The following is a 21579-nucleotide window of genomic DNA, read 5'->3' as shown; positions in this document are numbered from 1 at the left end:
CGTTGTTCAAATGTCTTATCATTTTTGGAGTAATTGATTATCTGTCAGCTTGTGGCATCTTTAAAGTTATAGCCCAATCAGAGGAAAAATTCTGAAAAATCTAAAGAAAGCTGTCCTATCATTTTGCAAAGAAAATTGACTTCGAGAAGGTAATCAAGGCGTGGTGCAGTCAAACCCAATGTTTTACATTAGGCCTACCCTTTTGGAATTGAAGCTCTAAAGACGTTACTTAAATGCATCAAGTTGGAATCAACAAGAGCTTGATCGGAAGCTGAGTCAGTGCTAAAGTAGCCTACAACTAGCAGTTTTAAATTTGTGACTGCTTTGCATTATGTGGATTACGGTCCTAAACAAGATTCACTGATGAATTTAATGAAATTAAAGGAAGATGTAATCTAAGTAAGAGAAAGCTGAGAAGAGTAGGCTACTACTCGCAAGCTAAAGTTGCAGTGGCAATTATAAATTTAAAAGAAAATGATTTTCTTTTCCAGAGGACAGAACGCTTTTATAACTCTACTTAACTAACTGAATCATTCGAAGGAAATGTATTCTACCGTAGGCCTACATTGCAAAGGATTCGATACTTGTTGGAATTGACAAATGTATCAACAAACTCAAACATATCGTCGATGAGTGTGAAGTTCCATGAAAATTTCATCGTATGTCTGTTGTGCAGTTGCGGGCATGTGGGACAAATTTAAACCATTTGTAGGCTACAACAATGACATTTTTCAAGACATTTTGGATGAGTTGGTACTTTTGACAGAAAGCCACACAGCAAATTTCAGCTGCAAACCAGAACGAACCACCCCATAATCTCTACACAAGGAATCATTGATTGCAACTTTCGAAAGGTTTTTCCAAATAGTTTTGTTATGATTTTTTTTGTGTTCCGCTAGCTACCTTCAACGGTTGCGCTTTGAGAACGTGGTTTTAGCAATTACTGAAATTTGTAAAGAATTGTTTGCCCTCCAGTAGGCCTATGACTCAAAACCGATTGAAAAGCCTAACTATACATGTTGTGCATCAATTCAGACGTCGCAAAATTTTATTATTTGATGCTGTGATCCATAACTTTGTATTGCAAAAAGTCCAGAAAGGGTTGAATTAAATCAGGGATGTCCAAAGTCCGGCCCGCGGGCCAACTCCGGCCGACGAGACGTTTTTGTATGGCCGCGCCTGCTGTTGTACAATGTGTTATTTTTGGCCTGCAGACACACAAAAATCATGTAAATTCAACTTGTAGTTTTCAGAAAAATTATTGTAGCTGTTGGCCCGCAAACACTTATTATCAAATCTGGCTCGCGTGGGAAAAAGTTTGGACACTTCTGAATTAAATGCTTGGTTGAACCGTGGACTTCTAAATAGTAGAATCTGGACTGGAAACTGACTTTACGAAGTGTAGGCCTACAACAGTTGACCAAAGAGTTACCAGTTCTTATTTTAGTGCTTTTTCAGTTGCTGCCCCACCCCTTCTCGTTCAGTACCAGCACTGTACGAGTTAGGGTTATTCGCTAAGGGAGGTTTTAGATACCTTAGTAACTAACCCTAAAGGCTGTTGGCCAACTGTTGGCCCACTGTTGCACCAACTGTTGTACACTGCGTAAAGTCGGCTTCCAGTCCAGATTCTACTATTTAGAAGTCCATGGGTTGAACTATTTTCGTTGCCTGTAGGCCTATTGTGTGTTTACAAAGCTTTCTAGACAAAATAGTTTGCCTCAATGGCATTTTTGCTGCAAGTGTAATCCAGTGATTATTGATGATTTACATTGAACGAAGTTCTTTTCATGCTGAGGAAAGCAGGCTAATTTCAGCTTAACACGAACATGTAACGCAAGATACAAATTAGTTGTATATTTGCTAAAAAAATATTATGGGGCCCATTTTTCGTATTATTTCCCGACCAGAGCTGATTTCTCTCGGAGGCCCTGGCGAGGCGAGCGAATATTCATCGCCAATCAAGATTGGCGTCGTCACTTCGCTTCACAAAAGATATCTTGCAATTAAGTTTCAGTAGCCTAAACAAGGAAATGTTTGACACATCGCAATACAGGCAACAATAGTGACCTGCAAACATATCAGCGAAAAATAGGCTTCAATAACAGGGAGAAAGAAACCAGGCACCATGAAACAAACGCTTGTGAAAATCACCGAAAAAACGTTTTTATGGTAACCCACGAACAGTAGCCTATTTCCTCTAAAAAAGCAATGAGTTGGTTTTTCATCCTTTTTGTGACAGTCTATAAAACCGTCTTTCTTTGAGTATTCGACAACTGAACATTCGACAACTTTAAGCAACCTCCACTTAGAACTACAATCTGATTGGTCGGTCGGTGGAATCGTATGCAAAGCGAAACTATGCTTCCCGGAAAGGATTTTTTGCCTTCATGATCTTTAACTGTTCAAGAAAAGTAATTTTGATTAGGCTATACTTGTAGCCTACCGTACGCTGATACCTTCCGCGGGTCGCACAATAACAGCGTAGTGGGGTGCATGCGGCCCGCGGGCCGCCAGTTGGTGACCCCTGTTCAAAGGGTTAACTCATGGCCATTTACTAAGATCGGCAGATTGAATTTTTCAATTGTTAAAATGCTGTTTTAACAATTGAAAAAGGGGGAGTCTTGGAAAAGCAATTTTACACCCCCCCCCCCCCTTAAAATTTTATCTTGTCTCCCAAAACATGGATTTTTAATGTTAATACAACGTTTAAATGACGTTGTATTACATGAGAAATTGTTATTACATTGTTAATAACAATTACATTGTTACGTATTTGAGTATTTTATATATATTATTTTATGTATTTACATTGTTAACAATTATTTAATAACAATTACATTGTTATTACATGAGCACTATTAAAAGAAATATTCTTACAGTACGATATACCAGCATGTGTGTTGCTGTCCAATTGTACCCCAAAATTGTTGTCCAATTGTGCCCCACATACCAACATCGACTTAAAGTTGGGCAGGGATAACTTGTTCTAAAAGTCAGGTCAAAGCAAAGATAATGAAAAGATACTTTACTGTAGGCTATATGGCTTAAACAGAAAAAAAAGTAAAAATTTTTAGTTTACATAAAAAAACTACGACTAAAACAAAATTCACAAAAAACACTATACAGTTGCTAAAAGACTTCCCACCGCCAAACTCAATCTCAATACACGACCAACACAAACTTTTAGAATTTTCATAGTACAACGATTGATGTGAAACTAATTTTTTGCCGAGGCATGGAGTTCCAGAGTTTCCATTTTTTTTTATAAAATACGATGTCCAATTGTACCCCATGTCCAATTGTGTCCAACTCTCCCCTAACCCTTACGTTTCACCCCAACTTCACCTTTTTCAATTTAAGGTCAGCCAGTTCTTTATCGCACCGACGCTTTCTCTCAAGGCCAATACTAATTTGCGCCTGCGCAGACAATAGTTCGTTTTTATGAAGTGTTTTACTAGAAAGAGCCTCTTGCAGCTTAGCATTCCCTTGCTCAATAGCCTAATTTCCTCTGCAGTCTTCAACCCAATCTCGCATCTCTCAATGTCATCATTCAGCAAGGCCTTACGAGACAGCTTTTGTGTTTCAAGTCCTGTAGCATCTTCTTGCTCTTGGCAATTCTGCCTCTTCCGTTCTTTCAAAATCTTTTGTTTCTTCCAAAAAAGCCATAGGCCTATATTTACTTCTTGCTCCTTTTACTTGTTGCCGAAGTGCTTGTGTGATAGGCAATTTTAAAGTGCCTCCAAACTTATTGGTCCATTCTTTAACAATTCGCAAACGGTATCTCCTTGTATTGTGTAGCCATGGCTGGCAAGTAAAGCCTTATGAATATTATTGAAAAGCCGCGTTCAGAAGCAGTATTTCCGTGACTTAATGCGCAAACAGTTAGAGCAAGATTGGTAAGTTGGGTGTATTTTTTAGTACCATTTTCGTCAAGCAATTGTCCAATTTTCAGCCAATAGTGGTCAATTCGTTTGTAGCTTGATTGAGGGTTTTCATACTCATCAGCCGGCAGCAACCCACATCTTTCTTAAGGCATCTTGCCGATAGGAATATTTACGTTGACTTTTGGAAGTTGTAGACTCATTAGTAGTATCACTTGTGCTTTTTTATACCATTCCTCTTTAACATCTTCATACTGGTACGTCAGCCACTGGTCCCTAACCTTGTCGCAAAGCTCTTCTACTGTTGTTGAGTTTTGAGTTAAGAATGTCATAAACAGATGAAAGACATCCCTTCATCACACTAGCCACTCTAATGGTCAAATTCGAGATGACATTGGTAGCACCATGAGCACTTCGTTTCTCTGGGTGAAGATACTGAGCATATTTCAGTATTGGTCGATGCAAAAGCAAATGATCAATCAGATATTTGATAGATGTTTTGTAGAAATTCATGCACCCATTTCTGAAATTTGTTTGGTCTGATTTTGAAATAATTGGGTCTAATAGCAAAAGTTGATTTTACTTTTTAGGCAAAATAAACACTGCCTAAAAAGATCACTCACTCCAATCAAGGTAATTTGGATTTAAAGTTTTTTTTTTATGCCATTTTTACGTCACCTAAACCGTAGCTTATGATTGGTTGGCGGTTTCATTCTAATCAATTTCAGTGGCAGAATTTCGACTTGTTAAAGTGGCTACCTAACACTATAACATGACCATAAAATCGACAAGGAAACAATTTTAATTTCCCGTTTTTGAAACCCATACGGCATACGCTTTTTGTCCTTTTAGCTCAAGCTTTACTTTCTTCCTTGTCAAAGGCTGGCAAGTTTTACTAAAAGCAAAAACATGATGCCGCCTATATGCTGCATAGGCGTAGGGGAAGTGGGCTAAGTTTTTGAGAATGCGAAGAAAATTTTATGCACTATTTTTTTTTGCGACAGAGCATAGATCACCTGATTAAAAATTCTACACTGCTCCCAATAGTTTGGTATAATTTTGATTATTTCAGCAAAAAATCAAAAAATAAGTTCAATCTTAATGAAAATTTTAAAACATGTCGAAATTTTTTGCCCAAATTTTTATCAAACTTTGCTAAATTTTTGAGTAGGCCTAATTGAATAGTTTAGGGGTGCGGTTGCACTTTATTTGACATTTGGTATAGGCTACCGGTAGCCTACAAAATCAAACCATACGCATAATCATTGTTGGAACACAAAATCAAAAATAAGTTTAATCATAAAATTTTTGAAACATGCTGAAAGTTCTTGCCCAAATTTTTGACTACGGTAATTAAATAGTTTCGAGGTGCCAGGGATATCTAAAAAAGGGGGCACAAAGGATTTTATTACGTCTGACAATAGAAAAGCTTGTGTTTATCGTAAAATGACAGTTGACGTCTATAATAGTTTAATAAATCTAGGTATGATTGTGACGTTTGGCTTCGCACATGATAACCTGCATTACGCTTTTAGCATCAGGCCTGAATATTCACTGCATGCTCATGGTTAGCTTACTTGCTAATTCCACTACTCGCATACTTGCTTTACATCTAGCCTTGGCCTCTACGCATCATTTGCTAACTGTCTTCTGTAGCTAGCTGTACCAGCTCTCCCGTAATTTTGGTAGACCTGATGTACGCCATTTTGTCGAAAATGACTTTTTTGCATTTTTCTACGTTTAAAGACTTCATGCATCTCCTGACAAAAATTTGTGCCCTAATGTAGTATGGTTTTCGAGATAATTGGTGGGTAAAACACAACATATTCTAATCTGTGCAAGAATAATTTTCTGAAACCTAACATATTCATCTACTCCAATCACGTAACAGGATATCGTCACGTGACAGCCATAATTTCAGAAGCAATTGAAGCCCTTAGTGTAAAAAGGTGATATGTCACTTTTTTGGAAAATTGAGATTTCTCAATTTTTGGCACTTCCATTAGGTCATCCATTTTCTGGAAAAAGATGATATGTCAACTACGACGATAAAAGAAAGTAGGAGCAGTCAAAAGGAGATTTGTCACAACATTTTTTTAAGTTGGCAAGCAAAAAGGCGATATGTCCTGACATACCACCTTTTTGCATGCTAAACGGGTAAACAACCATGCTTCATTTGGTTTGACATAACTCCTTAGGATTTCCAATCAATCAAATTTGCTGTTCATTTTAAAACTGTTCATTTTTTTAATTTGCTGTTCAATCAAATTGCCGCTCATTTTAAAATGCGTGGAAATCGAGAACTTTTGTGGTTACACGAATGGAAACGCAGTTGAGATAATCAGTGATGCATGTCCAGTTTAGAAGCCCCAAAAAAATTGGGCTACTTTTTGCATAAACTTGGGCTCTTTTTTATATTAACCTCTGGCAACCCTAGTCAAGCAGGCTAAACACGTGTCAGCATAGAACCAGGCTGAATCTTCCAGGTTTAGTATATCCAAAAGCGGTATCCAGCAGATTTTAGTTGAGTGATTTTGAGTTGCATTCAGTTAGGCTACTTCATTTCAGTTAGACCACTTCATTTCAAATCCCTTTCATTTTTCAGCTAAGCTGCTAGGCTGAAGCATGTCACACAGGCAAGGTAAAGTTGTACTAAATTCTGAGCTTGAACAGATAGGCAATGCTCTCGCAGAGAGTGATGATGAATCTGTGTGTGATGATGATATTGCAGACCCATCATATCAATTAGATGAAAACGCGAACAGAGAAGCTAGTGATTCTGATGAGCTTACGGAAATTAATCAGGAAATTGGTAAGAGTCTTCCTTTTATCACCTTTTTAAATGGTGTTTTTAGTTTCATTTAAAAGGTTATTACTTCCAGAGGTTGGTGATACAGAAGGTTCGTCTCAAGTTAGTTCTGCTCAATTAAACACGGCTGAATCAGGCATCGCAAGTAATGGTAGGCCTATGTATGGTATTCATGTTTCTGATTTATTTCTCTTCTATTTTCAATGAGTGGATCTTTTGAATTATTCAGGTATTGGTTATGGTGAAATGCATGAAAGCAGTGATGTCACAATGAAGAAAAAATCAAGAAAGCGAAAGAGTAACCAATCAGCATGGCCAAGAAACATAAGAAAGCAGAAGCGTGTTACTGGAGAAGGAAAGGCAGTTTGTGATGTCCAGTTATGCGCCGAAAATTGCAGAAGAAAATGCTCATCAAAAATAAGCATGGATGTGCGGCAGCGCCTGTTCACAGATTTTTACTCCAAAACTTATGATCAACAGCAACAAATTCTATTCGGTTGTATCGAAGGATTTACTCCAGTTCAAAAAAGAAAAAGTGCTGAGAAACATCATGCCATGTCTTTCAGGTACAGGGTGAAAGTTTCCACAACAAGGTGTGAAGAAACTACTGTCATAGCTGAGGAAGTTTATATCTGTAAAAGTGCCCTTATGAATATTTTTCAAGTTAAAAGAAAACGAATTGATCTCATCAATGCTCAGGTGAAGGAAGGCAATGTTACACCAAAGGACGATGGAAGAGGAAAGCACGCTAACAGACCAAACAAAATTGATGATTCAATAAAAGAGAACATTAAAACTCATATTAAACAATTTCCTAGTGGACAATCACACTACAGCCGTAGCCACAACCCGTATCGTGAATACTTGTCACCAACGCTTAGCCTTGCTAAAATGTACCGAGAATACGTCAATGGCTTGCCGCAAAAAGAAAAAGATCCGATGTTTGTAAAGCAAGGGTATTATAACAAGGTGTTCTCCGAGGACTTCAACTTGGGTTTTGGTTCACCAAAGTCTGACACATGTAGTGTCTGTGACATGATTGATAACACTAACATAACGAGCCATCTCGAAGATGTGAAACAAGCAGGCATTGAAATGAAAGCTGACAGGGAAGAAGCTAGGAGCAGAAAAGGAACGACTTTTATGTGTTTTGACCTGCAGCAAACCATGCCTTTGCCCAAGTTATCTACGTCCATTGCCTTTTATTTGCGACAAGTCTGGTTTTATAACCTGGGAATACATATGGTTCGAATGAAAGATGATGGTGATGTGGAGGAAAATGGTTTCATGTTTTCCTGGGTGGAGAATGAAGGTGGACGGGGGCCTGATGAAATATTGTCATCGTTGCATGCCTTCTTTTTAGAAGCTGATATTAAAGGTGATAAACTTTTAGCGTGGTCTGATTCGTGTGGTGGGCAGAATAAAAACTTTTTTACCATCACGTTCTGGCAAAAATTGCTCCTTTCTGGAAGATTCAAGGAGATTTATCACAAATTTCCTGTTGTGGGACATACATACATGGACTGCGAACGAGATTTTGGATCGATAGAGAAGCAACTTCGACGACACCAGACTGTTTATTTACCATCCCAGTACAAGGAAATAATTCGTGACACGAAGCACAGAAACAAGTACATTGTTTATGATATGTCAAACAACTTCTACCGCTTCAAAGATCTTCCTTCACGCCTTGGGTTGGTGCGGCGAAAGAAAAATGAGGAGAAGGAAGATTTCTCTATTCAGAAGGTTTGCGCTTTGCGCTTTTTGGAATTTGGCAAGATTAATTACAAATACAGCTTCAACGAAACCACTTGGAAAACGGTAGATATCCAACACAAACGAAAAAGCCAGAATCTCTTGGACACCATTGACATGGCAGCTCTTAAAAAGAAACAAGATTTCTCATAAGGGATTGCTGCGAAAAAATTAGCAGATATACAAAAACAAATGCCTTATATCCCAGAACAACACCGCTGGTTCTACGAACGCTTGGTGGAGCGTGACAGTCTTGAGGATCGTGAAGATTGCTAAGCAGTTTCTGTTATATTACTTCGGTTTCTTTTGCTGTATCATGCAGTGTTTTTTAAACAAATCACGTTTTTCAATAAACAAAACTTCTTTCAAAGTTTGTGAAACACTGTGGATAAAGGTGATATGTCAATTTATGTTCAAATAAACAAACAGTAATTTAACCAAGATGTCATATCGATGTAAAAGATAGTTCTAATCATCACCAGCTATCGAAAGATTAGAAAAATATAAGGAATTGGGCAGATGCGTGAACAGGGTAACTTTGCAAAGTTATGAAACTTCAAATGGCTTTTTCTCGAAAACAACTTTTTTGACTTATCACCTTTTTACACTAAGGGCTTCAATTGCAGCAGGCTATTTCACAACATCTTACATCTCTCTAACTTTAAACCTTGAAAGTTAGTGTTTAGGGCATGAAAATAGCAAAGGAAAAGTGTACCAGTGAATGCATAAATCGGCTTTGAGATGTCTTTTGTCTTTTATGCATGAGCGATCGTCAAATCGTTTTGCGGGCCTCACAAAACTCTTTGACGGGCCTCATGCGGCCCGCAGGTTCGTCACCTCTGCCTTAAATAAAGGCATGGTTATTAAGTAGTAGGCTACCAGCAACTAATTTTTGAGTCAGCGATAGCCTTTAACCTAGCAGGCTTTTGTGATATCAGCAAAGTCATCTAGAGATTACAGTGATGAAATGATAGGCTACACAGTTCTGGGAGAAATCCAGAGGCTTACCGGTAGGCTACTTTAGGTTTGATTTAGGCTTACAAAGCCAACATAGTGTGGTCAAAGTCAACAGTTAGCTTATATGAGGCTTTATCATACACAAAACATAACATTAAATAAGCCAATAAGGCGGTTAAAGTCAACATCGAGAGTATAGGCTATATTGGGTTTTATCATACAAACCTAATACTTTTTTTATAACCAGTTATCTGGCAAAACTAAATATAAGCCATATTTTAATAAACAAACAAAAACCTGGCTCAAATTTCATTCTTAAAAATTTTGTTTGGTTGTCCGCTCCAGCCTTCCAAAAGTCAACTTCGAGTGATTTACCTTGTTAATTTTACAGCTATAAACACCAAAAGTTGTTTATCTCGAAAACTTGAAAATGGCGGATATTAGGTTGTGACAAATCACAGGAGAGCTGCACTACAAAAAATTCTGCAATTTAAAATAAGACGCGCACAACGCGCTACAAATTACCGCCCCTGTAGTGTCTTGAGAATAAGGCAATCGCTGCGAGTCTTTGTATCCCTTTCTTTAGATATCCTGTGGGGTGCGGTCGCACTTTTTTAGACGTTTTTATGGTCATTATTGAACAAAAAAATCAAAAATAAGTTCAATCTTTGCAAAGTTTTTGCATACAGTGAATGTTCTTGCCCAGTTTTTTTTCTATCAAATTTGCCTCAATTTTTCACGTAATGAAAAGGTTTAGAGGTATGCGGTTGCACCCCTTGCTCCTACGTCTGTGATCTGCTGCTTGGCTCTCTAACCTGGGATTTGTATCTCTTACATTTAAAAGTGGTTCTTCTACGAAAAGCCTAAACATTATTTTTTAATGCTATTATATTTGTATCATCAACTTTGTCATTGACGCAAGGAATCAAGCAATCAACATGGATAAGCTTAGGCTATGTTTCTCAGCAGCTTAGTTGTAAAGTTGTTTCGATGGCAGCCAGGGATTCCTGATGGCAGCCTACAAATATACATGACCTCAGTTTGTACAGCTAATTTACAACATCAAAACAATAAATACACAGAAAGAACACAAAGAAGAAATATTTCTTAGCACTTTTTACACTGCTTCCTGCGCTTGTAGCGGTACTCAAACCGCCTGTTTCAGACTTGAAAGGAATTGTTGAATGTTCAAAGTCACCGGACATTTCTGTAGATTTCGTACTTGAATATTCAATGTCACCAGACAATTCTACAGATTTCGTACTTGAATATTCAATGTCACCGGACATTTCTGTAGATTTCGTACTTGAATATTCAATGTCAGCAGACAATTCTAAAGATTTCGTTGTTGAAGTTGTTGTGCCATTGATAGTTTCGGCATTGGTAGACTCGTATCGAACAGAATCAGAGATAATTTCTGAAACACAGTAGCCTACAAAAGTTAAAATTGCCATAGTTACAGGCTGCAGCACATGATGATAGATCATACAGAAATAAGCAATTTATCTGGCTATTAGCACCAGTGTTGAGCTAAGTGTGATTTTTGAGACTCCGACTCCACTCCTACTCGATGAAACTAGACTCCACTCCAATCTGACTCGGAGAAATTTCATCATCTTAGACTCCAAATGCACCACTCGAAAATTAAATTCTGAGTTAAGGCAACATTAGCGACTAGCATATGTATGTAACACGGAATATTTGAGGGGTAGGCTACTGATCACTTCAGTAGCAAGTAAAATATTTTTAGTGGTGCACTGATAAATTACACTAAGTCGAAAATTATGGAGACAGTTTTTACTTTTTTTCTTCTACAAACACAACTATACGCGCCATATATAATAATTTAACTAAAATGCACAGTTGCTGAACTAAACTCCAAATCCAATCCACTGCAAAATTGTGTAGATGGAAGTGGTTTTTGTTGAGATTAATCTAAAGCTGGCTTAGTTAAAGTGAGGATATCAACATTTACAATCTCAATTGCAATTTACTGCAAAGACCATAGTAGCCTGCCCTCACAACTTCCACTATGCAGTCTGATTTAACTGCCAGTGCATCCACAAGAAATATTTAGGATATCGTCCAATAGCAACTATACCCTATCATATAATCACAAAGACGTGGCAAGATTGAGTTTCACTTGAAGATGCTAGCACAATAGAACGCCGGCAGCCGTGGCCGAGTGGTTAGCGCGTTAGGCTCGCAGTCGAGAGCTTGCATGTTCGACTCCAGCCACCCGCACTTGCTGTTGTTTCTCTGGGCAAGAAACTTTACGATAATTGCCTCTACCTAGTGATCGATTTCGAGTAATGGGTAGTACCAAATTTAAGTCATAAGTTAAGTAAACAACCGGAAACAGACATTGCTGTCGGCTGCAGCGTGGGTCAGGTGTACGTCGGAAGGCGTACACCGATGCATAACGCTCAAGTCCGCTTTTCCCGCAATGCAGGATAAAGATAAACAAAACAAATAATCCAATGATAAAGGGGGAATTTGTCTGAAAGACATATCGAAGAAAACACAAGTAAAAGCACCAAGGGGAGGACTGGTTTTCTACTTTTCTAGGGATACTACAAAAAATAAAATAAAAGCATTAAATCATAACCTCACCTTCGCGGGATTTACAGGTATATGTGATGTTGATGTATTTGTAAATTCCAAAGCAAGGGTCACCAAATACATTGTTAGAAGGGTAGAGTTGACAGGAAGATTGGCAATGGCATGCATCAGTAATATTCTTTACGCATGAGTTGTTGCAACGACATTGAATGTTTTGAATGCTGTCCCAACGCACATAGTCAATGCAACTAAATAATTTGATAATGTGAATCATTAGGAGTTAGGTTGTTAACCATTAAATATCTATGTTATTAACCACATAGGCTACAGTAGTGTTGACAAGAGAGTGCTGGGTGTACTTTTGGTTCGCGGCCCATATAATCTTTCAGAGAGTCTGGAACTCGAAGAAATCATGGCGTATTTTGGAGATCGTGTAACCACATAACAAACTTTATGGTAAGGATTAACAAACTAATTACTTGAATAAAACTATAACATCCAAATCAATAGTTAATACAGCACTAAACGTACTGCTCAAAACACAAAAGCCATAAACTCAAACATCAGCCACTTTCTCTCAACCATGCTTTGTAAAACTGAAGCAACTCAAAAATAGAAAGAAGTGTTTGCAATGAGCCGCTGCCTGAAGTGACGGAGGAAACCAAACCAAATAATACATCAAGTAATATTGTGGTGAATTCTCTTTTGTCATTGACGTTTCAGTTTGACGCTTTTTTGTTATGCAAGACATCTTAATTTGGTGCCCGCATCCACCACAGGCAGAGGATCATGGCAAACACTTCTTTGTATTTAAAAAAAAAAAATGAGAGAGGACATCAAGTCAAGTCGAGGAACAATCGGGGGGGGGGGAGCATCACGTGATGCAATCATAAAAGTGCCCACTTCAGGAGCGGATCTACCGGGTGGGCCTGATTGGTACAGGCCCACCCAGATTGACAGTGGTGGGCCCACCCAAAATCAGATTCATGAAAAAAACATATTAATGCTTAAAACTTGAACAACCAAGTGACACTGAATTGTCTGTTGCATCATTATTTCACACCATGATACCACTTTAACAGCCCATAAACAATTTACACAAAGCGATGTTTCCCAGAAAAAAGGTTAGTCTTTCACTATTGTCGTCTTTGATGGTTTACACCAGGGCTTCCCGATTCGTTTATCACCCCACACCCCTTGGGATTGATGAAGCCAATCTCGCACCCCCTGTTTTGATGCAGAGTGTTTCTGAGAAAAAATTCAAAATATGTACGAAGACCACGCAGAAAAGCAGCTCACCGTCCTTTATATGGCTAATAAATAGGAAAAAGGGCAGCCTTCAATAACACGATCACACAAAATCAGCAGCGTAGCCAGGAATTTTGAGAGGGGGGTTTTTGAAGACCGGCGAGCGCAGCCCGACGGCGTATTCGTGTAAGACGGGACCCAGCGGCGGGGGGGCTGGGGGGTCTCCCCCAGAAAATTTTGAAAAGTTACTTTGAATTTGGTGCATTCTGAGAGCATTTTAAACAAAAATGTGGGTATGAATATTCCTGTAAAATGGTGCTATCAGGTGGCATAGCAAAAGGATAAGATCATGTTTTCTTCTGCATTTTTCGAAAATAAAGCTAAGTCTTTATGTTTTCATGTTGCTAATTTCTGGCTGAGATGTTTGAATGTTTGGTATTGCCAAAACTCGCTCTTTTAATGCAGTTTTGTTTAAAATTAGGCAATTTTTTTTTAGACTGAAAGCATCATTCTCAAGCATAAAGAGACTGAAAGCATCACTTTCAATATCGTGACGCCACACATGTGCCAAAAGGGGCGTTGTAACCCCCAACCCCCCCCCCCCTTGGCTACGCCACAGCACAAAATGCAAAATCGAATAAATAATGAAATAACACAAACTGAGAACACAATGACGTTAATCAAGATCTATGACCTTTCTCCTGCCTTTACGAAATTATCTGTTCAACCAGTAGCTGACACTTTCTTTTTCGTAAGTCAATCCACAGTCTATAACGTGAAAAACTTCGTTCTCGCTTAAAATGCGTTCTTTCCCAATGCGTATGATAAGAAATTGCCAACAATGAGCAATTTGCTGATATTATTATCGCATTATTATTATTACTATCGATATTATTATTATTATCGCATTATCCCTCCACCAATCACGTGACGTTCGGACCACAGCCTTTTTGTTACTTGTCGGGTGGTATTTTCTTGTTGTTGTGCATTGTGCTGTATAGGCCAACATAGAATGCTCTAAGAGATAAGCACCACCTCCCTCGTTAAAAAAAATCCATCTCTATATACGGTATAGCTGTTTTTCCTGGGTGGATTCTCGCACCCCTAGAAACAGCTACTCGCACCCCCTGGGGGTGCGAGCACCCCCAATCGGGAAGCCCTGGTTTACACCGTGTGTGTGACAGACTGTATATGTTTGTGTGACAGACTGTATATCACTAATTGAAACACTGAAAGCTACATATGCAACTTTCCGCGAGGATTCGGATTGACTTTGGTGACGTGCTCAAACTGACAGAAGAACTGATGATAAAACATGAGATAACTAACCGGGACGTGGTTGCTTCTCGTGAACGCAAGCTGCCTTCGAAGTTTCACAAGTCTGTTGTCACCACACCGCTGGGAAAAACGTCGGCTGTCAAGAGCAATGAGGATTTAAGGGCGCTGTGAAACTGTATTTTTGACACGCAGATAACGGAGTTAAACTGCCGCTTTATGGACGGCACGTATGGATCAATGAAAGCAGCGGACTCTTTCGCACCTGGATCTGCCACTTTTGGCAAAAATAATATTCTAAATGGTACGTGTGCACTGTATGGCATTGAAATCGCAGATACTGAACATGCTGTATTCATTCAACACATTAGACGGAAAATGGATCGGGAAAACTTTCCTACATTAATGGAAGTAGGCTACTGGACAGCTGCCCTGCTGGCATTTCCCGGACATGAACAGTGTTTTAAGAACCATCATAACACTGCCTTCCACGTCCTGCAGCGTTGAGAGACTTTTCTCCGCAACAAACAGGATCCAAACGCGCTTGAGATCATCCATGCTGACTGGACGCCTTAACAACTTGACACTTTTGTCTTTTGAAAGACAACTCATTGACAGTTCTAATTATGATGACATAATCAACTTTTTTAACTCGAAACCTAGAAGCTCCGGTGGCGGTGGCCTTGTGTAGAAGATCCGATGGCGGTAACACTAAGTTTTTGTATGCTGGCCCGCCGTGGCCTTGTTGGTGAAGGCCCACCAAGATACTTCTTAGGCCCACCCATAAATTACGTTCTGAATCCGCCACTGGCCCACTTACGTAAATTTTCTTCTGAGATTTTCTCGCACCAGGTACTTCAAGGACAGGCCTAAATGCGACGCTTCACGCGAGAAATTTCCGAAGCGTCCAAGACGCCATTTTCGTGTTATTCAACACAGCGGGTTTCTTTTAGCCTATAGATGAAATAACCTAGGCTAGTTTTAGTGGCCAACGTCTGTGTCAGTTTGTATTGTAAAACACTTGGCCGATTAAATTCGCATTCACACGGCCACGCATTCACAGCACATTGCCCTCATTTTAAGGATTCGCCAATCAAACATAAACCTAATATTGTGTTTTGTTGTTTTTGCCGCTCCTATCGTTCTTGTTGCACTAGGATGGTGCAGGGGATAATCTTTCTGACAATGTGAGCCTGATTCGACACCCGGCTCAAATCACCGTTCACCTCCGTCATCAGCCTGCCCCATTAGCCCAGTGGTTGCGCTCCCGACTCAAGATCACGCGGCGCAAGTTCGACTCTCGGGGTGTACGGCTGTACGCTTGAGCAACGCATTTCAGGATTGCTCTCCTTTCAGCGGCACCTAGTGAATGGAATAATCTCCCGGCAACAAGACTTCAACAATCGGAAAACTTCACTCTGCCAATCTCGATAACCGGCCCTGCGTCAAGAACCTCTACAAGCATGCGAAACTACGAGGAATAACCAATCAAGGCTTTGTCAGTCAGAGGACAAAGATTCAAAACCAACCAACCAAACCTCTATCCAGGGTGTAATAAATTAGGTTGACATAATTGCTGAAAGAAAGGCGGCTGAGTGAAAGGAATTGATCATCAAACTTGAGCTGGTTCCAAAAGCCGTGTGATAAGAATCTTATTTTCTCATTCTCCGAAGCTTGATAATAAGTGTGAGACTACCCCTTTTTTATATCACTCTTAATGCGGCGTTGTTGCTTGCTTTCGTTTCGTTGTGGCTTAAAAACTAAAAATGTAGCCTCTCAACCAAATTATAAATTCATAAAATTGTTCAAAGTTGAATCTTAGACGATGTAAAAGCAACCACCTTGGCCGAGTGGCAGCAATGGCCGAGTGGTTAGCGCGTTGGGCACGCAGTCGAGAGCCTGCATTTTCGACTCCAGCCACCCGCACTTGCTGTTGTTTCTCTAGGCAAGAAACTTTACGATAATTGCCTCTACCTAGTGATCGATTTCGAGTAATGGGTAGTACCAAATTTAAGTCATAAGTAGAGTAGACAATCGGAAACAGACATTGCCGTCGGCTGCAGCGTGGGTCAGGTGTATGCCGGAAGGCGTACACCGATGCATAGCGCTCAAGTCCGCTTTCCCGCAATGCAGGATAAAGATAAACAAACAAACAAACAAAAACCTTTAAAAATATCTTGTTCTTAGTTCTCAACATGATTTGAATTAACTTTTTCTTGTATTCGTGCAGAGGGTGTGGCTGTGTGAATGTTTTGGAGAACGAGATCCTAGAACCACAACAGGAAAAGTGCATGCACAAACACATCGCCATAAAAAGATGATGAAAGGTAGCGTTTTGTATTGTCGTGCTTCTCGAAAAGTTTGTGACGCAACATAACAACTTGACCAATGACCATGTTTGCTTTTGCTTATTCCATTAACATTGCATCATCCTTGATTTTTTCTCACTCAACAGTGTACCAGGTGTCTTGCATATAAGGGCACTGATACTGGTAGGCCTACAGTTGCATACAAAAAGTTCTAGGCTACAAACTGTTTGAAAGCATCCTATTAAAATTTAGGGAACAATGCAAAAATCAAAGATTCTACTGTTTTAATTATAACCACTAGCATCTTTGTCTATTTCCGACGCTCAGTTTCAATGCCTTAATGATTTGTTTATTCTTCCAAAGAGATATTTTGCAGAGAGGTGATAACGAGATGCCAGGCGAGATAGGGATCAAGAAAAATAATAACAAGAGTAATGTGTGACAGAAAGGTACCAGAAAAGCTGAATGGAAAACTTTATTAAGTAATAGAAAACCAGTGATGTTGCATGGGATGCAGACTGTTACCTTGACGAAGACTCGGCAAGGGAAAAAGCAAGTAGCTGAAATGGAAATGCTAGCAGGACTGAGAAAGAAATGAAATTATCAGAAACCAACTGCAAGTCGGAGAGCTGAAGGATTATCTGAGACACGTCTTCGGTGGTTGAAACGCATGGAGGGATGAAGAAGGTGTCTGGTGAGGAATAAGACGTTTTGAAATTAGAAATCGAAAGTGATAAATCTCAAAAAAGGGGGAGAGACTGTGTGACAACAGACCTTAAAACAGTGGGAATGAAAGAGGATGGTGCTGACAGAATGGACGACTGCGGTCTGCATCGGCGAGTATACAAAGTGGAAATAAAGCCCAAAAAGATTCATGAACGCTTTTTAAAGTGACTATAAAAGCAATAATTTGTGAACTTACTTGTGCCAACTCGTTCTTCCATAATATGCATCAATCACACTGATGACTTCGTTGCCAGCACAAGAAACATTCTTTCCTTCAGGGAAATCAGAATGGTCTTCACAGATGATCTTGATTTCCGCCGAAGCTTTGTTGATAGCTGTAATAGCAGTTTTACTACTAATTTGTTGTATTTCTTTGTGTACCATAATATATCAAACCCATTTAAGTCAGGAGCTGGTTTAACTGATGGGGACCCGTGGCACTTTTAGATCGGGGGGGGCCTTCATGCAAAAAATTTTTCGTGCCCTCACTTGGAGGTTACCCACAATGTTGCTAATGCCTTTATGCCAAGATCAGTCGCCACCTTGTGACTAAAAGTTAACCTTGAAAGAAAATAGAGGCATTTTGCAGAAACTTCAAAGGCTGAGAGAAAATAACAATGATAACACAAAATCACATTTTTCCACGTCGGGGGCCCTTCAAAAGGGGGCCGGGGCAACTGTACCCTTTGCTCCCCCTTAAATCCGGGCCTGATTGAAGTTGCTTTGTTTTGTATGTTTGTGGTAAAACAAACCAAACTATCTACCAAAGTTTATTGTTAATTTTATTGTTAGCTTTATTGCCAATTTTTTCCAACCCAAAAGTTTAAGTTTCTACTTTTTAAATATAAGCTTGTACACTTTGCTCTAAGTTTCACTGAGCATAATAGGCCTATATATATATGCCATTGCCATGGTGACCTCTTATATAGGCCACCATGATATATGCCTACTGCATTTCAATTTTGGACAGAAAAAAAAAAAGCAACCGCACGGCATTTAACATCATACGTCATACAATAATCATCATTTCACTCTAATTGTATGATGTTTTAATTCTATATTTCACACAAAAACATTTAGAATTAAATTATTATTGAAATTACTTTAAATGCAAATCTATAGTTTCTAAAACCATTTACAGACTGTTTCAACCTTATTTTGGATACACACGAGGGTTTGATACTATTACAGGGTTTGCCTATTACAAGATTTTATACTTGATAATCTAAACACTTAGGATATACGATCTTCGATCAGCTATGCACTGCAAACTGTTCGTTATTTAGTGATGTTTTTTTTTCGGTTTGCAACTTTCGGTTCAGCTTGGTTGCGGGAGTATAAGTCTATACTGCTGTCACGGTTTCTTTCTATCTCTTACCAGGAAAGAGACTTGGATAGGTTCAATGACGTAGTTTAATGGGATATTACCAAAAGGCAGTCAATTAAATGTCGAATATTTCTACTGGTGAAATGATAATGAAAATTCTTGAAGGACTTTAACGAACGGCTTCTCAAATAACTCTAATTTCGAACACAATTTATATCAGCACCAATTTTCATCTACTTGTATTCAATAACTTCAACTCTCAATCAACAATAATTTCTGCACCTTTTACCAATCCACAACTCATAACACAACTCTCATAATCAACTCATAATCAACTCTCGTAATCAACTCATAATCATAATTCATCAATTTACATCACTATTGATAGAAGATTGTTCGGTCTCGTAACTTCGAGAAGGTTACGTAATGTTACATCATCATAAGGACTCATTGTCCTGTCACGTTGCACAAAACGTAAACAAGCAAGTTTAAAGAAGCTTCTAGATCTGCACGTAGCAGTAGAATGATCTAGAAAACACGTTACATAATAAAGATTTCGCAATCACAGATCTACTGATAAAACATCCTTATGACGTCATGACAAACGACATTTGGCAATCGTGGAAAACAAAAGAACATTCCAAGTTTGTTCTGAATGAATGTTCTGGAAATACATTACATAATAGAGATCTCGCAATCAAAGGTTACTAGAGGTTCGACAATAACCGATGAAGATACAAAGCAGCCCGTCGCGAGACCTCGCACATTGATTGTGACAGCTACCGGTACGTCATATTTTATCCAGGAATTCATAGAAACAAATCTCAAAACGAAATATACGGAACTGCTTTTCTAGAAATGTTTTTTGTCATTTTTGGTTGATAAAGTTAATACCAAACTGTATCATGGGCAGACCGCAGATAGGCGTTAGCTACAAAACAGCTTTTAACCTAAAAAAAAAGGTCCAATTGGAAATTAAATTTATTGTGAACTTGCTCTGACATCTTACACTGATTCTACTAGTTCTAAAAATACAAAGTAATACAAGTTCAATAACACGGTCATCATCCAAGAAACACCTTTCAAGTATAGCTACAGACAACTGGGCGGAGGCGAGGGCAACTTGCGTTACGATGTGTAGCCCACCAAGCAAAATTCGGCTTGTTATATTGTTTTAGTATAGTAGCCTACTTTAGCTAGCTATTGCAATGCGTCATAATTTCATTAGTGCCATAACAATTGCGATTACGTGCATTACAACATCCCAGACAGCAATATTCGTCATTTTAACATTGATTCAACTTTTGCAGACGTCAACGTCTGCAATGTAAAACTGATGGAAACTACTGTCTGGTGACGTATTCCCATCATAAGCACAGCGACACTGTGCTCAATGCATTTCAAAATAATTAGAGATTGCCTTTACCCGATCATGTGCATTGATTTTCTACATGAAATCAAAAGCTTACCTGCTGAAAGACCAAACACGAGTATCAGCAAACGCAGCATTGTAGTCATCAAGAAGAAACAGATGAACAATCGTCAGCAGCAGTTTATTGTTATTTAAAAATTAAGTATTTCTTTACGTATTTTCACCCTTTTTCAGTCTCCTTTATTTCTAAAAAGAATGGTATAATGATTACGTATAGGCTAACTTACATTTTGTACGGATTGAGATCAGGACGGATAACTGCTTTGCAATAATAAAATAAACAAACATGTAGGCTACCCTACATAATCCTGTTCCTGCTCTTTTTTAGGAACACGAACATGTTTTTTAGTTAGACAATCTGCAAAAAGACAAAACACAGTATGCCCTTTAATAAACATTTTCTTTAAAAAGGACCTGGAAATTGAAACTTTCCGATCTCGATTCTTTTGCAGACATTTATTAGCAATAAAATAGATAATACCGAAGTTTTCAGTTGAAAGCAAATACGTATCCAAGACTGGTCATTTCGCTGTACATTGACACAGCACAGCAATTTTAAAATCCGTCCGGAAATATTTTCACACTTTATGCTGCCTAAATCAACATCATATAATTGTAAATAAAATAAACTTAAAAGATTTTAGTATTTTTGTTGTTATATAAAACTGACACTCAAATATGAGTGGGCTAAATAAATATTCTGCACTACATGTTTTGTTGGCTTTCTAACTGACTTTATGCATCGGCTTTCAACTATTGACCAAATAATTTTAAGTTTTCTCTTAAATTTGAGAACATTTTTGAGAACTGGAAGAGAGGGGAGGTTTCTTTTCCTGCCCCTTCTCTCCATGTCTTGTAGGCCCATTGCATATTTCAACACTACAGACATAGCAACGCAACTTTTTTTCGTTTTTGTGTTGTAGCAGACTTTGAATCAACACCAAACAAAGGTTTTCGTAACAGTGAACTACTTTTTACCATTGCAACAGGTTTACAACTGCCTCTTGCTAACCCTTTTTCTGCATCTCGTTATTGGATATTTTGCAATAATTGTCCGCTCGCTGCCCTTAACATTTTTAGTAATGTCCCAAACTTTACAATTTTCTGTTGTTGCAATCTGAAAACCAGAATTTTCTTCTCTCCATTTTACTCTTGGTTTTCTCAGTAGGCCACAGTATGGTTTTGAGGCTAGTTTAAGTGGTTCAACGTAAACGTCTTATTTGGTGGTCTCTTGTAAGTTTCTGTTGTTATGATAGAACACTATAAACACAAAAGTAAAAAAAAAAAAAACTGAACTA

The 21579-nt window shown here is 38.6% G+C and overlaps 1 protein-coding gene across 2 annotated transcripts; it reads right to left on the bottom strand.

Moving 5' to 3' along the window:
* Window positions 1-10289: 10289 nt before the first annotated feature.
* Window positions 10290-20461, bottom strand: LOC145764937 (uncharacterized). 2 transcript variants are annotated; one of them, XM_082576642.1, is made up of 4 exons: window positions 20319-20461; window positions 17719-17857; window positions 12016-12212; window positions 10290-10834 (listed from the first exon to the last, which is right to left on the bottom strand). In XM_082576642.1, exons 1-4 carry the CDS (start codon window positions 20365-20367, stop codon window positions 10452-10454), a joined length of 768 nt encoding a protein of 255 aa, XP_082432768.1. In that variant the 5' UTR covers window positions 20368-20461; the 3' UTR covers window positions 10290-10451. The 2 variants fall into 2 exon arrangements, with proteins under 2 accessions (XP_082432768.1, XP_082432769.1); XM_082576643.1 differs by having other exon boundaries at window positions 10290-10819.
* Between the last annotated feature and the right edge of the window lie 1118 nt (window positions 20462-21579).

This window comes from Aplidium turbinatum, chromosome 2, assembly GCF_918807975.1.
Source record: "Aplidium turbinatum chromosome 2, kaAplTurb1.1, whole genome shotgun sequence".
Classification (NCBI taxonomy): domain Eukaryota; kingdom Metazoa; phylum Chordata; class Ascidiacea; order Aplousobranchia; family Polyclinidae; genus Aplidium; species Aplidium turbinatum.
Note: the sequence above shows the minus strand (reverse complement) of the source record. Positions and strands in the feature narration are given on the sequence as shown.